Source organism: Sebastes fasciatus, chromosome 19, assembly GCF_043250625.1.
Source record: "Sebastes fasciatus isolate fSebFas1 chromosome 19, fSebFas1.pri, whole genome shotgun sequence".
NCBI lineage: Eukaryota > Metazoa > Chordata > Actinopteri > Perciformes > Sebastidae > Sebastes > Sebastes fasciatus.
Genome location: NC_133813.1, coordinates 434454 through 450498, shown reverse-complemented (window position 1 = coordinate 450498; position 16045 = coordinate 434454). Strand labels below are relative to the sequence as shown.

Below are 16045 nucleotides of genomic sequence, written 5' to 3'. Positions count from 1 at the left end.
CTTTTATTGATTTGACCCTGAAGAAACACAAGCGTTGGTCTGTGATGAGGATCAGTTTCAGGACTCCTCCTGCTCCTCGCCGTGCGTGATGATGTAACACAGAGATTTATAATCCAGGTTTCCTCCAGCGTCGATGTTAGACGACTGGAACATCTGCTTCACCTGCAACCCACAGATTATCACCATGACATCACCAATAACCAATAACCAGGGAGATGATCACTTCCTGTTAGTGGAGGGAACCAGGGAGATGATCACTTCCTGTTAGGAACCAGGGAGATGATCACTTCCTGTTAGCGTAGGGAACCAGGGAGATGATCACTTCCTGTTAGTGGAGGGAACCAGGGAGATGATGACTTCCTGTTAGGAACCAGGGAGATGATCACTTCCTGTTAGCGTAGGGAACCAGGGAGATGATCACTTCCTGTTAGCGTAGGGAACCAGGGAGATGATCACTTCCTGTTAGTGGAGGGAACCAGGGAGATGATCACTTCCTGTTAGTGGAGGGAACCAGGGAGATGATCACTTCCTGTTAGGAACCAGGGAGATGATCACTTCCTGTTAGTGGAGGGAACCAGGGAGATGATGACTTCCTGTTAGGAACCAGGGAGATGATCACTTCCTGTTAGCGTAGGGAACCAGGGAGATGATCACTTCCTGTTAGCGTAGGGAACCAGGGAGATGATCACTTCCTGTTAGTGGAGGAAACCAGGGAGATGATCACTTCCTGTTAGTGGAGGGAACCAGAGAGATGATCACTTCCTGTTAGTGGAGGGAACCAGGGAGATGATCACTTCCTGTTAGGAACCAGGGAGATGATCACTTCCTGTTAGCGTAGGGAACCAGGGAGATGATCACTTCCTGTTAGCGTAGGGAACCAGGGAGATGATCACTTCCTGTTAGTGGAGGGAACCAGAGAGATGATCACTTCCTGTTAGGAACCAGGGAGATGATCACTTCCTGTTAGCGTAGGGAACCAGGGAGATGATCACTTCCTGTTAGTGGAGGGAACCAGGGAGATGATCACTTCCTGTTAGTGGAGGGAACCAGAGAGATGATCACTTCCTGTTAGTGGAGGGAACCAGAGAGATGATCACTTCCTGTTAGTGGAGGGAACCAGGGAGATGATCACTTCCTGTTAGTGGAGGGAACCAGGGAGATGATCACTTCCTGTTAGTGGAGGGAACCAGGGAGATGATCACTTCCTGTTAGTGGAGGGAACCAGGGAGATGATCACTTCCTGTTAGTGGAGGGAACCAGAGAGATGATCACTTCCTGTTAGTGGAGGGAACCAGGGAGATGATCACTTCCTGTTAGTGGAGGGAACCAGAGAGATGATCACTTCCTGTTAGTGGAGGGAACCAGAGAGATGATCACTTCCTGTTAGTGGAGGGAACCAGAGAGATGATCACTTCCTGTTAGTGGAGGGAACCAGAGAGATGATCACTTCCTGTTAGTGGAGGGAACCAGAGAGATGATCACTTCCTGTTAGTGGAGGGAACCAGGGAGATGATCACATGATTGTTTTTACCTCCTCAGGTGTGAACTTGTCAGCTTGTGTCATCAGTAGTGTCTTTAGTCTGAGGGAGAACCAGCAGAAGTGTTTAATTCATGTTAATGTGTATAAATGTGATGAACGTGTAGAACCAGTCGTCTGATGACTCACTGGTCTGAGGCGACGGAGCCTCTGGCGTCGGGGTCGAACAGCTTGAAGGCGTTCAGGATGGTTTCTTCAGGGTCCGTTCCTGAACATCATCAACCAGACACACGGTACAACCTTTATACTCTATACTAGTCTAGTTAGACGGTAGAACCTTTATACTCTATACTAGTCTAGTTAGACGGTAGAACCTTTATACTCTATACTAGTCTAGTTAGACGGTACAACCTTTATACTCTATACTAGTCTAGTTAGACGGTAGAACCTTTATACTCTATACTAGTCTAGTTAGACGGTACAACCTTTATACTCTATACTAGTCTAGTTAGACGGTACAACCTTTATACTCTATACTAGTCTAGTTAGACGGTAGAACCTTTATACTCTATACTAGTCTAGTTAGACGGTAGAACCTTTATACTCTATACTAGTCTAGTTAGACGGTAGAACCTTTATACTCTATACTAGTCTAGTTAGACGGTAGAACCTTTATACTCTATACTAGTCTAGTTAGACGGTAGAACCTTTATACTCTATACTAGTCTAGTTAGACGGTAGAACCTTTATACTCTATACTAGTCTAGTTAGACGGTAGAACCTTTATACTCTATACTAGTCTAGTTAGACGGTAGAACCTTTATACTCTATACTAGTCTAGTTAGACGGTACAACCTTTATACTCTATACTAGTCTAGTTAGACGGTAGAACCTTTATACTCTATACTAGTCTAGTTAGACGGTACAACCTTTATACTCTATACTAGTCTAGTTAGACGGTAGAACCTTTATACTCTATACTAGTCTAGTTAGACGGTAGAACCTTTATACTCTATACTAGTCTAGTTAGACGGTAGAACCTTTATACTCTATACTAGTCTAGTTAGACGGTAGAACCTTTATACTCTATACTAGTCTAGTTAGACGGTACAACCTTTATACTCTATACTAGTCTAGTTAGACGGTATAACCTTTATACTCTATACTAGTCTAGTGAGACGGTAGAACCTTTATACTCTATACTAGTCTAGTTAGACGGTAGAACCTTTATACTCTATACTAGTCTAGTTAGACGGTAGAACCTTTATACTCTATACTAGTCTAGTGAGACGGTATAACCTTTATACTCTATACTAGTCTAGTTAGACGGTAGAACCTTTATACTCTATACTAGTCTAGTTAGACGGTAGAACCTTTATACTCTATACTAGTCTAGTTAGACGGTAGAACCTTTATACTCTATACTAGTCTAGTTAGACGGTAGAACCTTTATACTCTATACTAGTCTAGTTAGACGGTAGAACCTTTATACTCTATACTAGTCTAGTTAGACGGTATAACCTTTATACTCTATACTAGTCTAGTTAGACGGTAGAACCTTTATACTCTATACTAGTCTAGTTAGACGGTAGAACCTTTATACTCTATACTAGTCTAGTTAGACGGTACAACCTTTATACTCTATACTAGTCTAGTTAGACGGTAGAACCTTTATACTCTATACTAGTCTAGTGAGACGGTACAACCTTTATACTCTATACTAGTCTAGTTAGACGGTAGAACCTTTATACTCTATACTAGTCTAGTTAGACGGTACAACCTTTATACTCTATACTAGTCTAGTTAGACGGTAGAACCTTTATACTCTATACTAGTCTAGTTAGACGGTAGAACCTTTATACTCTATACTAGTCTAGTGAGACGGTATAACCTTTATACTCTATACTAGTCTAGTGAGACGGTAGAACCTTTATACTCTATACTAGTCTAGTTAGACGGTAGAACCTTTATACTCTATACTAGTCTAGTTAGACGGTAGAACCTTTATACTCTATACTAGTCTAGTTAGACGGTAGAACCTTTATACTCTATACTAGTCTAGTTAGACGGTAGAACCTTTATACTCTATACTAGTCTAGTTAGACGGTAGAACCTTTATACTCTATACTAGTCTAGTTAGACGGTAGAACCTTTATACTCTATACTAGTCTAGTTAGACGGTAGAACCTTTATACTCTATACTAGTCTAGTGAGACGGTATAACCTTTATACTCTATACTAGTCTAGTTAGACGGTAGAACCTTTATACTCTATACTAGTCTAGTTAGACGGTAGAACCTTTATACTCTATACTAGTCTAGTTAGACGGTAGAACCTTTATACTCTATACTAGTCTAGTTAGACGGTAGAACCTTTATACTCTATACTAGTCTAGTTAGACGGTAGAACCTTTATACTCTATACTAGTCTAGTTAGACGGTAGAACCTTTTGTCATCTAAATATAAATAAATAAATAAATAAATAAATAAATATATAAGTAAATAAGTCATTAAATGCAGCAAAAATTATATTAAAAATAAATATAGCCATTAATTAATTGATAAAATTACAACATTTAGGAAGGAGACGCTAAAAGAGCTCAGAGAGCGTCGCTCTGCTGCTGGACACGCTTCCGCCATTTTGGACTGAAAGCGACGACCAGACGCCGGTAAGACGTCTGCCTACAAAGAGACCTGAGGTAGAACTACATTATTTTATATTCTATTGACAGGTTCTACTGAAGTGACCTGTGATGAACGGAAGCGACTGTTGTCAATAAAACACTGTAGTTTCGTCTCGTGGCTCCTTGATGCCCCGCCTCCCTCTGTAGATATGAAGGACTCATGCTAAGCTAACGGAAACACAACGATTCTTATGATCAGCTGATTAAAGAAAACGTCGTTATTAATATAATAATAATAATAAACGATCCCCCGACACTGTTTCTTTAAGGTTCTCACCGTGCAGCTTCTCTCCGAACAGCGTGAGGAACATGGTGAAGTTGATGGGACCGGTAGCCTCTCTCAGCATCTCCTCCAGTTCTTTATCCTTCACGTCCAGTTTACCTGAAACACAAGTCACGACTGCGTCACGGCCACCTCACAGCCACGTCACCACCACGTCACAACCACGTCACCACCACGTCACAGCCACGTCACAACCACGTCACAGCCACGTCACCACCACGTCACAGCCACGTCACAACCACGTCACAGCCACGTCACCACCACGTCACAGCCACGTCACCACCACGTCACAGCCACGTCACCACCACGTCACAACCACGTCACAGCCACGTCACCGCCACTTCACAACCACGTCACCACCACGTCACAGCCACGTCACAGCCACGTCACCGCCACGTCACAGCCACGTCACCGCCACGTCACAGCCACGTCACCACCACGTCACAGCCACGTCACCACCACGTCACAGCCACGTCACCACCACGTCACAACCACGTCACAGCCACGTCACCGCCACTTCACAACCACGTCACCACCACGTCACAGCCACGTCACAGCCACGTCACCGCCACGTCACAGCCACGTCACCACCACGTCACAGCCACGTCACAGCCACGTCACCACCACGTCACAGCCACGTCACAGCCACGTCACAACCACGTCACAGCCACCTCACAGCCACGTCACAGCCACGTCACCGCCACGTCACAACCACGTCACCGTCACAGCCACGTCACCACCACGTCACAACCACGTCACCACCACGTCACAGCCACGTCACCACCACGTCACAGCCACGTCACCACCACGTCACAACCACGTCACAGCCACGTCACCGCCACTTCACAACCACGTCACCACCACGTCACAGCCACGTCACCGCCACGTCACAGCCACGTCACCGCCACGTCACAGCCACGTCACCACCACGTCACAGCCACGTCACAGCCACGTCACCACCACGTCACAGCCACGTCACAGCCACGTCACAACCACGTCACAGCCACGTCACAACCACGTCACAGCCACCTCACAGCCACGTCACAGCCACGTCACCGCCACGTCACAGCCACGTCACCGTCACAGCCACGTCACCACCACGTCACAGCCACGTCACAGCCACGTCACAGCCACGTCACAGCCACCTCACAGCCACGTCACAACCACGTCACAACCACGTCACCACCACGTCACAGCCACGTCACAGCCACGTCACCACCACGTCACCGCCACGTCCCAGCCACGTCACAGCCACGTCACCACCACGTCACAGCCACGTCACAGCCACGTCACAACCACGTCACAGCCACGTCACAACCACCTCACAGCCACGTCACAGCCACGTCACCACCACGTCACAGCCACGTCACAGCCACGTCACAACCACGTCACAGCCACGTCACAACCACCTCACAGCCACGTCACAGCCACGTCACCACCACGTCACAGCCACGTCACCGCCACTTCACAACCACGTCACCACCACGTCACAGCCACCTCACAGCCACGTCACAACCACGTCACCACCACGTCACAGCCACGTCACAGCCACGTCACCACCACGTCACCGCCACGTCACAGCCACGTCACAGCCACGTCACCGCCACGTCACAGCCACGTCACAGCCACGTCACAGCCACCTCACAGCCACGTCACAACCACGTCACAACCACGTCACCACCACGTCACAGCCACGTCACAGCCACGTCACCACCACGTCACCGCCACGTCACAGCCACGTCACAGCCACGTCACCACCACGTCACAGCCACGTCACAGCCACGTCACAACCACGTCACAGCCACGTCACAACCACCTCACAGCCACGTCACAGCCACGTCACAGCCACATCCCCGCCACGTCACCGCCACGTGACCCGTCTGAGCCAATCAGAGGCTACGAGTAGAGAACGCTACTCACCCAGAGACGCGTACGTGTCCTTCAGATCCTCTTTATCAATGAACCCGTCACGGTTCTGGTCGATCAGCGTGAACGCCTGAAACACATGAAGATGAAACATGAAGCTACCAGATGAAACACGTGAAGCTGCCAGACGAAACACGTGAAGCTACCAGATGAAACACGTGAAGCTACCAGATGAAACACGTGAAGCTACCAGATGAAACACGTGAAGCTACCAGATGAAATACGTGAAGCTACCAGATGAAACACGTGAAGCTACCAGATGAAACACGTGAAGCTACCAGATGAAACACGTGAAGCTACCAGATGAAATACGTGAAGCTACCAGATGAAACACGTGAAGCTACCAGATGAAACACGTGAAGCCACCAGATGAAACACGTGAAGATGAAACACGTGAAGCTACCAGATGAAACACGTGAAGCTACCAGATGAAACACGTGAAGATGAAACACGTGAAGCTACCAGATGAAACACGTGAAGCTACCAGATGAAACACATGAAGCTACCAGATGAAACACGTGAAGCTACCAGATGAAACACGTGAAGATGAAACACGTGAAGCTACCAGATGAAACACGTGAAGATGAAACACGTGAAGCTACCAGATGAAACACGTGAAGCTACCAGATGAAACACGTGAAGCTGCCAGATGAAACACGTGAAGCTGCCAGATGAAACACGTGTAGCTACCAGATGAAACACGTGAAGCTACCAGATGAAACACGTGAAGCTACCAGATGAAACACGTGAAGCTACCAGATGAAACACTTGAAGCTACCAGATGAAACACTTGAAGCTACCAGATGAAACACGTGAAGCTGCCAGATGAAACACGTGAAGCTGCCAGATGAAACACGTGAAGCTGCCAGATGAAACACGTGAAGCTGCCAGATGAAACACGTGAAGCTGCCAGATGAAACACGTGAAGCTACCAGATGAAACACGTGAAGCTACCAGATGAAACATGTGAAGATGAAACACGTGAAGCTACCAGATGAAATACGTGAAGCTACCAGATGAAACACGTGAAGCTACCAGATGAAACACGTGAAGCTACCAGATGAAACACGTGAAGATGAAACACGTGAAGCTACCAGATGAAACACGTGAAGATGAAACACGTGAAGCTACCAGATGAAACACGTGAAGCTACCAGATGAAACACGTGAAGATGAAACACGTGAAGCTACCAGATGAAACACGTGAAGATGAAACACGTGAAGCTACCAGATGAAACACGTGAAGCTACCAGATGAAACACGTGAAGCTACCAGATGAAACACGTGAAGCTACCAGATGAAACACGTGAAGCTGCCAGATGAAACACGTGAAGCTGCCAGATGAAACACGTGTAGCTACCAGATGAAACACGTGAAGCTACCAGATGAAACACGTGAAGCTACCAGATGAAACACGTGAAGCTACCAGATGAAACACGTGAAGCTACCAGATGAAACACTTGAAGCTACCAGATGAAACACGTGAAGCTACCAGATGAAACACTTGAAGCTACCAGATGAAACACGTGAAGCTACCAGATGAAACACTTGAAGCTACCAGATGAAACACTTGAAGCTACCAGATGAAACACGTGAAGCTGCCAGATGAAACACGTGTAGCTGCCAGATGAAACACTTGAAGCTGCCAGATGAAACACGTGAAGATGAAACACGTGAAGCTACCAGATGAAACACGTGAAGATGAAACACGTGAAGCTACCAGATGAAACACGTGAAGCTACCAGATGAAACACGTGAAGCTACCAGATGAAACACGTGAAGCTACCAGATGAAACACGTGAAGCTACCAGATGAAACACGTGAAGCTGCCAGATGAAACACGTGAAGCTGCCAGATGAAACACGTGTAGCTACCAGATGAAACACGTGAAGCTACCAGATGAAACACGTGAAGCTACCAGATGAAACACGTGAAGCTACCAGATGAAACACGTGAAGCTACCAGATGAAACACTTGAAGCTACCAGATGAAACACGTGAAGCTACCAGATGAAACACTTGAAGCTACCAGATGAAACACGTGAAGCTACCAGATGAAACACTTGAAGCTACCAGATGAAACACTTGAAGCTACCAGATGAAACACGTGAAGCTGCCAGATGAAACACGTGTAGCTGCCAGATGAAACACTTGAAGCTGCCAGATGAAACACGTGAAGATGAAACACGTGAAGCTACCAGATGAAACACGTGAAGATGAAACACGTGAAGCTACCAGATGAAACACGTGAAGCTACCAGATGAAACACGTGAAGCTACCAGATGAAACACGTGAAGCTACCAGATGAAACACGTGAAGCTACCAGATGAAACACGTGAAGCTGCCAGATGAAACACGTGAAGCTGCCAGATGAAACACGTGTAGCTACCAGATGAAACACGTGAAGCTACCAGATGAAACACGTGAAGCTACCAGATGAAACACGTGAAGCTACCAGATGAAACACGTGAAGCTACCAGATGAAACACGTGAAGCTACCAGATGAAACACTTGAAGCTACCAGATGAAACACGTGAAGCTACCAGATGAAACACTTGAAGCTACCAGATGAAACACGTGAAGCTACCAGATGAAACACTTGAAGCTACCAGATGAAACACGTGAAGCTACCAGATGAAACACTTGAAGCTACCAGATGAAACACTTGAAGCTACCAGATGAAACACGTGAAGCTGCCAGATGAAACACGTGTAGCTGCCAGATGAAACACTTGAAGCTGCCAGATGAAACACGTGAAGATGAAACACGTGAAGCTACCAGATGAAACACGTGAAGCTGCCAGATGAAACACGTGAAGCTGCCAGATGAAACACGTGAAGCTGCCAGATGAAACACGTGAAGCTACCAGATGAAACCAGATGAAACCAGATGAACCTCTAGATGAACCTCTAGATGAACCTCTAGATGAACCTCTAGATGAACCTCTAGATGAACTGATGAATGAGTGAATGAATGAGTGAATAATTCTCTGACCTCTTTGAACTCTTGGATCTGAGTCTGTTCGAACATGGAGAAAACATTAGACGAAGCTCTCTGAGCTCGTTTAGCTCCTCCTTCCTTCTTCTTCGTCTTTCTGCTCGCCTAAAAACAGAAATACAAACGTTAAGTTATATTATTATTATTATTATTATTATAAACTCAAAGACAGAGAAGAGTTATTGTATATTTATTATATATAAAATACAAATAATATTAAAAATAAATGTAGCCACTAATTAATTGATAAAATGTGACATAAATTGATATTTCTGTTTTAATTTGCTTCTTTATTTATTTATCTTTGTTTTAATTCCCTTCTTTTAAATTTAGTTATCTATATTAAAGATGAATGATATAGGAAAATATATACTCTATTATATTATTTTGATGATATATATGATCGTATTGCCCCGCCCTCAGTGTTCCTACTAGACTGCCTCGTCTGAGTTCTGTTCCTACTCTCACATTTATTTTATGTCTCTTTTATTTACACATTTATTTTATCTTTGTCAGATTGTATTTAATTCATTCATTAATTTTAATTAGAAATAGTTTCCTTATTTTTGTTCCAATCTCCAAATACAACCCATCTCTCTTTTATATCATCTGTTTTATATCTGTGAATATACATAAATATAATTTAATAATGATTTCATATTAATGAGCTCTGAAACAACAATAATATAAAATAATATATAATTAATAATATGTATAATCTTCTTCTTTCAATATAAATCTGAGAATTAACTACAGCTGATAGTCCCCGTTCAGACGTTTCAAACTATTAATATAATAATAAAATAATAAAATAATATAATAATAATAAAATAATAAAATAATAAAAATATATAATAATAAAATAATATAATAATAATAATAAAATAATATAATAATAATAAAATAATAAAATAATATAATAATAATAGAAATATATAATAATAAAATAATATAATAATATAACAATAATAAAATAATAGAATAATAGAATAATAGAATAATAATAAAATAATTTAATAATAATAAAATAATAAAACAATAGAAGATGTGAGGACGTACCATGTCTGCTGCTCCTCTCTGATGCTGCTGTCTGCTGGTCTCAGATCAGACCCGTTAAATACAGCAGCTGTCTGAGGCGGGATGATGAAGATGATGATGATGATGATGATACCTCAGACAGCTGATGATGATGAAGATGATGAAGATGATGATGCCTCAGACAGCTGATGATGATGGTCTGGATGAAGGACGGGGTCTTCAGGGACCAGCCGGCTCCAAGCGGGACCCCCGGTCCTGCTAAGTTCCCCTTACATGGACAGGAGGTCTGGTAGAACCGTGGTTCTCCTGAGACCCGACAACACACCACCTCCTTTTACAGGCTTTCTATTTACAGCGTCACGATGTTCATGATGTCCGGATGAATGTTTCTGTGATCCACATTTCAACAGATCATCAAAGTTTACTGAGAAAATACACCCAACATTCACCTTTAATACTTCATGTACAATCATAAACAGAAAGTTTATGCCACAAAAACAAACGAACCAACCTGCTGTAGTTCAGTTCAACAACCTGAACCTCCTCCTCAGAGAGGTTTATGGATTATACATGTACAGGTGCAGCTCACAGAATTAGAATATCGTGAAGAAGTTCAATATTCTTCGTCAGTTATTTAAGAAAGTAAAAATTACACATAAACTAAAATGTTTCGAGCATTTTTTCATTTTAATTTGGATAATTACAGCCGACTCAAAATATTACAATATTTCATAAGATCAGTCAAAAAAAAGGTCCAATAAAGAAAGGTCCAACTTCTGAAAAGTATGTGTGTTTATTCACTCAATATACTGGGAATACTAAGAATAATAAGAATACCAGGAATACGAGGAATACGAGGAATAAGAGGAATGTCTTAGATCTTTTTTTTGGGACATTTTCTCAGACTTTTTTTTCAGAAATTTTTTCACACATTTTTTTTCGGACATTTTTCAGATCTTTTTTTCCGACTTTTTTTTCCGACATTTTTTTAGATCTTTTTTTTCAGACTTTTTTTTCAGACATTTTTCAGATCTTTTTTTTTCAGATCTTTTTTTCCAGACATTTTTCAGATCTTTATTTTCAAACTTTTTTTCTGACATTTTTTCAGATCTTCTTTTTCAGACTTTTTTTGTCCGACATTTTTCCGATCTTTTTTTTCAGACTTTTTTTTCGAACATTTTTCCGATCTTTTTTTTCAGACTTTTTTTGTCTGATATTTTTCAGATCTTTTTTTTCAGACATTTTTCAGATCTTTTATTTCAGGCTTTTATTTCAGAAATTTTTCAGATCTTTTTTTTCAGACTTTTTTTGTCCGACAATTTTCAGATCTTTTTTTGTCCGACATTTTTCAGATCTTTTTTTTCAGACTTTTTTTGTCCGACATTTTTCAGATCTTATTTTTCAGATAATTTTTTTTCACACTGTTTTTGGGACATCTTTTTCTAGAAATTTTTCAGATCTTTTTTTTCAGACTTTATTTTAGATCTTTTTTTTCAGACTTTTTTTTCAGACTTTTTTCAGACTTTTTTTTGGAATTTTTTTCAGATCGTTATTTTCAGACTGTTTTTTCGGATATTTTTTCAGACTTTTTTTTCGGACATTTTTTTAGATCTTTTTCAGACTTTTTATTCGGACATTTATTCAGATCTTTTTTTTCAGACTGTTTTTGGGACATTTTTTTTTAGACATTTTTCAGATCTTTATTTTCAGACTTTTTTTTCGGACATTTTTTCAGATCTTTTTTTTTAGAAATTTTTCAGATCTTTTTTTTCAGACTTTTTTTTCAGACATTTTTCAGATCTTTTTTTCAGACTTTTTTTTGGAATTTTTTTCAGATCGTTATTTTCAGACTGTTTTTTTGGATATTTTTTCAGACTTTTTTTTCGGACATTTTTTTAGATCTTTTTCAGACTTTTTATTCGGACATTTATTCAGATCTTTTTTTTCAGACTGTTTTTGGGACATTTTTTTTTAGAAATTTTTCAGATCTTTATTTTCAGACTTTTTTTTCGGACATTTTTTCAGATCTTTTTTTTCAGACTTTTTTTTCAGATCTTTTTTTTCAGACTGTTTTTGGGACATTTTTTTTTAGAAATTTTTCAGATCTTTATTTTCAGACTTTTTTTTCGGACATTTTTTCAGATCTTTTTTTTCAGACTTTTTTTTCAGATCGTTATTTTCAGACTGTTTTTTCGGACATTTTTTCAGACATTTTTTTAGATCTTTTTTTTCAGACATTTTTCAGACTTTTTTTTCGGACATTTATTCAGATCTTTTTTTTTAGATTGTTTTTGGGACATTTTTTTTTAGAAATTTTTCAGATCTTTATTTTCAGACTTTTTTTTCAGACATTTTTTCAGATCTTTTTTTTAATACATTTTTCAGATCTTTTTTTTCAGACATTTTTCAGATCTTTTATTTCAGACTTTTTTTCAGACATTTTTCAGATCTTTTTTTTAATACATTTTTCAGATCTTTTTTTCAGATATTTTTCAGATCTTTTATTTCAGACTTTTTTTCAGACATTTTTCAGATCTTTTTTTTCAGACACTTTTCAGATCTTTTTTTTCAGACTTTTTTTTTGGAAATTTTTTCAGACTTTTTTCTGATTTTTTTTCAGTCAACTCTCCATGAACATGCTTCGATGCAGCGCTCTGTGAACAGCCATGACCGATGACCTTCTGCAGCTGACCTTCCACAATCATCCTCTCAATGATCGGCTGACTGTGGTTACGTTTACTGAACTAGACCGAGAGTTTACGAAGCAATTTACTCAAACTTGAAATTAAATAATCTAATATTGTGAGAAACCTTTTTCTTTCTAGTTTGAGCTGTAGGTTTTAATTATCAGAATTAAAATGAAAAAAAAATGCTTGAAACACTTTAGTTTACGTGTAATGAGTCTAAAATATATTACATTTGCACTTTCTTAAATAACTGACGAAGAATATTGAACTTTTTGACGATATTCCAATGTTTTGAGCTGCACCTGTAGATATATATATTTATATTTTTAATATCTTTTAATCATGACTTTTTATAGTGCTTCCTGTATTGTAATGTATTATATGTAATGTATTGTTGTTTTCTTATCTGGACCTTGAGTCTGCTATAGAGTTGCAAATGAATTTTGAATTGAATTAATTGTTCAGAGATTTGAACTTATTGTTTTGAAAAAACAATTCTCATTCAACACTTGAGCCAAAACGAATGAAAGAAACTGATAATGTCCTGATAATGTCCCGATAATGTCCCGATAATGTCCTGATAATGTCCTGATAATGTCCCGATAATGTCCTGATAATGTCCTGTTCCAGGTCTCTATAGTTGATTTGAAGCAGTGTGATCAGCGTCCACATGGTGGAGCTGTAGTCTTTCTGTTCAGCTCCTCTCGTTGTGTCCATGTGGCAGATAAACACATAGGCTGTTTTCGAAACCGCATACTATACTAGTAGTACGTACTGATTTGGCCAAAATGTAGTATGTAGTATGCAGTATGTAGTATGCAGTATGTAGTATGTAGTATGTAGTATGCAGTATGCAGTATGTAGTATGTAGTATGTAGTATGCAGTATGCAGTATGTAGTATGCAGTATGTAGTATGTAGTATGTAGTATGCAGTATGCAGCATGTAGTATGCAGTATGTAGTATGTAGTATGTAGTATGCAGTATGCAGTATGCAGTATGTAGTATGTAGTATGTAGTATGTAGTATGTAGTATGCAGTATGTAGTATGTAGTATGTAGTATGCAGTATGTAGTATGTAGTATGTAGTATGTAGTATGTAGTATGTAGTATGCAGTATGTAGTATGTAGTATGCAGTATGTAGTATGTAGTATGCAGTATGTAGTATGTAGTATGTAGTATGTAGTATGCAGTATGCAGTATGTAGTATGTAGTATGCCAGAAATACCCGGATGACGTACTGATTTGGAAAAATTCTCCAGTCTGCATCGGACCAGTTTATCTCGCCTACTGTATCCCACAATGCAAAGCGGCGGAACAGCACAGGCTACGGGTATAAAAACAGCAGCCAGAAGCTGCTCGTTTTTTACGTTTTCTGTAGCCATTTCAACACTAAATTCACTTCTGGACGTTTTTGAGGCGAGAAATCAACTGTGTAGATTATTAATATCGGCAGTTTTACGAAGTTAGATGGCGAATCGAACATTTGTTCCACCGTTGTCGGAGTTTAGAAGCTCCACAGAATACCGTGACAGCCAGCGAGCGCCTGCCCGGGTCGCTGCCAGCAAGCCGGGTAGTCACGCTCAGAGACCGCTATGAGCTGCTGGAGCTCTCTAGAGACCGGTCTGTAGACGAGAGGCTTTGATTTCCTTGTTGACGGATAGTTTGTTTAAATATCACAACACAGATGTCCATTATAAATTAACAGGAACCTGTTTATTTGCCTTTTTGGAGTTAAAAAGCTCCACAATCACCCGCGGGCGGAGCTCGCTGGAGAGCCGGCCAGTGACGCTCACAGAGCGGCTGCAGAGCAGCAGAGTGGCGAGGGAAGATGAGAGGAGAGGAAGAGGAGAGGAGAGGAGAGAGAAGAGGAGAGGAGAGGAGAGAGAAGAGGAGAGAAGATGAGAGGAGAGGAGAGGAGAGAGAAGAGGAGAGGAAGAGGAGAGAGAGGAGGAGAGAGAGAAGAGAAGAGGAGAGAAAAGAGGAGAGAAGATGAGAGGAGAGGAGAGGAGAGAGAAGAGGAGAGGAAGAGGAGAGAGAGGAGGAGAGAGAAGAGGAGAGGAAGAGGAGAGAGAAGATGAGAGGAGAGGAAGAGGAGAGGAGAGAGAAGAGGAGAGGAGAGGAAGAGGAGAGAGAAGAGGAGAGGAGAGGGAAGAGGAGAGGAGAGGAAGAGGAGAGAGAAGAGGAGAGAAGATGAGAGGAGAGGAGAGGAGAGAGAAGAGGAGAGGAAGAGGAGAGAGAGGAGGAGAGGAGAGAGAAGAGGAGAGGAAGAGGAGAGAGAGGAGGAGAGGAGAGAGAAGAGGAGAGGAAGAGGAGAGAGAAGATGAGAGGAGAGAGAAGAGGAGAGAGAGGAGAGGAGAGGAAGAGGAGAGAGAAGAGGAGAGGAGATGAGAGGAGAGGAGAGGAGAGAGAAGAGGAGAGGAGAGGGAAGAGGAGAGGAGAGAGAAGATGAGAGGAGAGGAAGAGGAGAGAGAAGAGGAGAGGAGAGGAAGAGGAGAGAGGAGGAGAGGAGAGAGAAGAGGAGAGAGAAGATGAGAGGAGAGGGAAGAGGAGAGGAAGAGGAGAGAGAGGAGGAGAGGAGAGAGAAGAGGAGAGAGAAGAGGAGAGGAGAGAGAAGAGGAGAGAGGAGAGGAGAGAGAAGAGGAGAGGAAGAGGAGAGAAAGGAGGAGAGGAGAGAGAAGAGGAGAGAGAAGAGGAGAGGAGAGAGGAGAGGAGAGAGAAGAGGAGAGGAGAGAGAAGAGGAGAGGAGAGAGAAGAGGAGAGAGAAGAGGAGAGAGAAGAGGAGAGGAGAGAGAAGATGAGAGGAGAGGAGAGAGAAGAGGAGAGGAGAGAGAAGAGGAGAGAGAAGAGGAGAGAAGATGAGAGAGAAGAGGAGAGAAGATGAGAGAGAAGAGGAGAGAAGATGAGAGGAGAGAGAAGAGGAGAGGAGAGAGAAGAGGAGAGGATAGGAAGAGG

General features: G+C 41.7%; 1 protein-coding gene across 1 annotated transcript; it reads right to left on the bottom strand.

Annotated features, from left to right (window-relative positions):
• Position 1: 1 nt before the first annotated feature.
• LOC141757142 (myosin light chain 5-like) lies at positions 2 to 10118 on the bottom strand. Its single transcript, XM_074617423.1, has 6 exons — positions 9363 to 10118; positions 6365 to 6440; positions 4439 to 4543; positions 1667 to 1745; positions 1532 to 1580; positions 2 to 162 (listed from the first exon to the last, which is right to left on the bottom strand). The coding sequence occupies exons 1-6, from the start codon at positions 9396 to 9398 to the stop codon at positions 58 to 60; spliced, it is 450 nt and encodes a 149-aa protein (XP_074473524.1). The 5' UTR covers positions 9399 to 10118; the 3' UTR covers positions 2 to 57.
• Between the last annotated feature and the right edge of the window lie 5927 nt (positions 10119 to 16045).

Bases quoted from the DNA above. Each gene is read 5' to 3' on its own strand.
- LOC141757142 (XM_074617423.1), bottom strand. From the start codon at position 9,398: ATGTTCGAACAGACTCAGATCCAAGAGTTCAAAGAG. The intron at 6,441-9,362 runs GTCAGAGAATTA...CATGTGTTTCAG, and splicing joins AGATCCAAGAGTTCAAAGAG to GCGTTCACGCTGATCGACCA. The intron at 163-1,531 runs GTAAAAACAATC...TGTGGGTTGCAG, and splicing joins ACAAGTTCACACCTGAGGAG to GTGAAGCAGATGTTCCAGTC.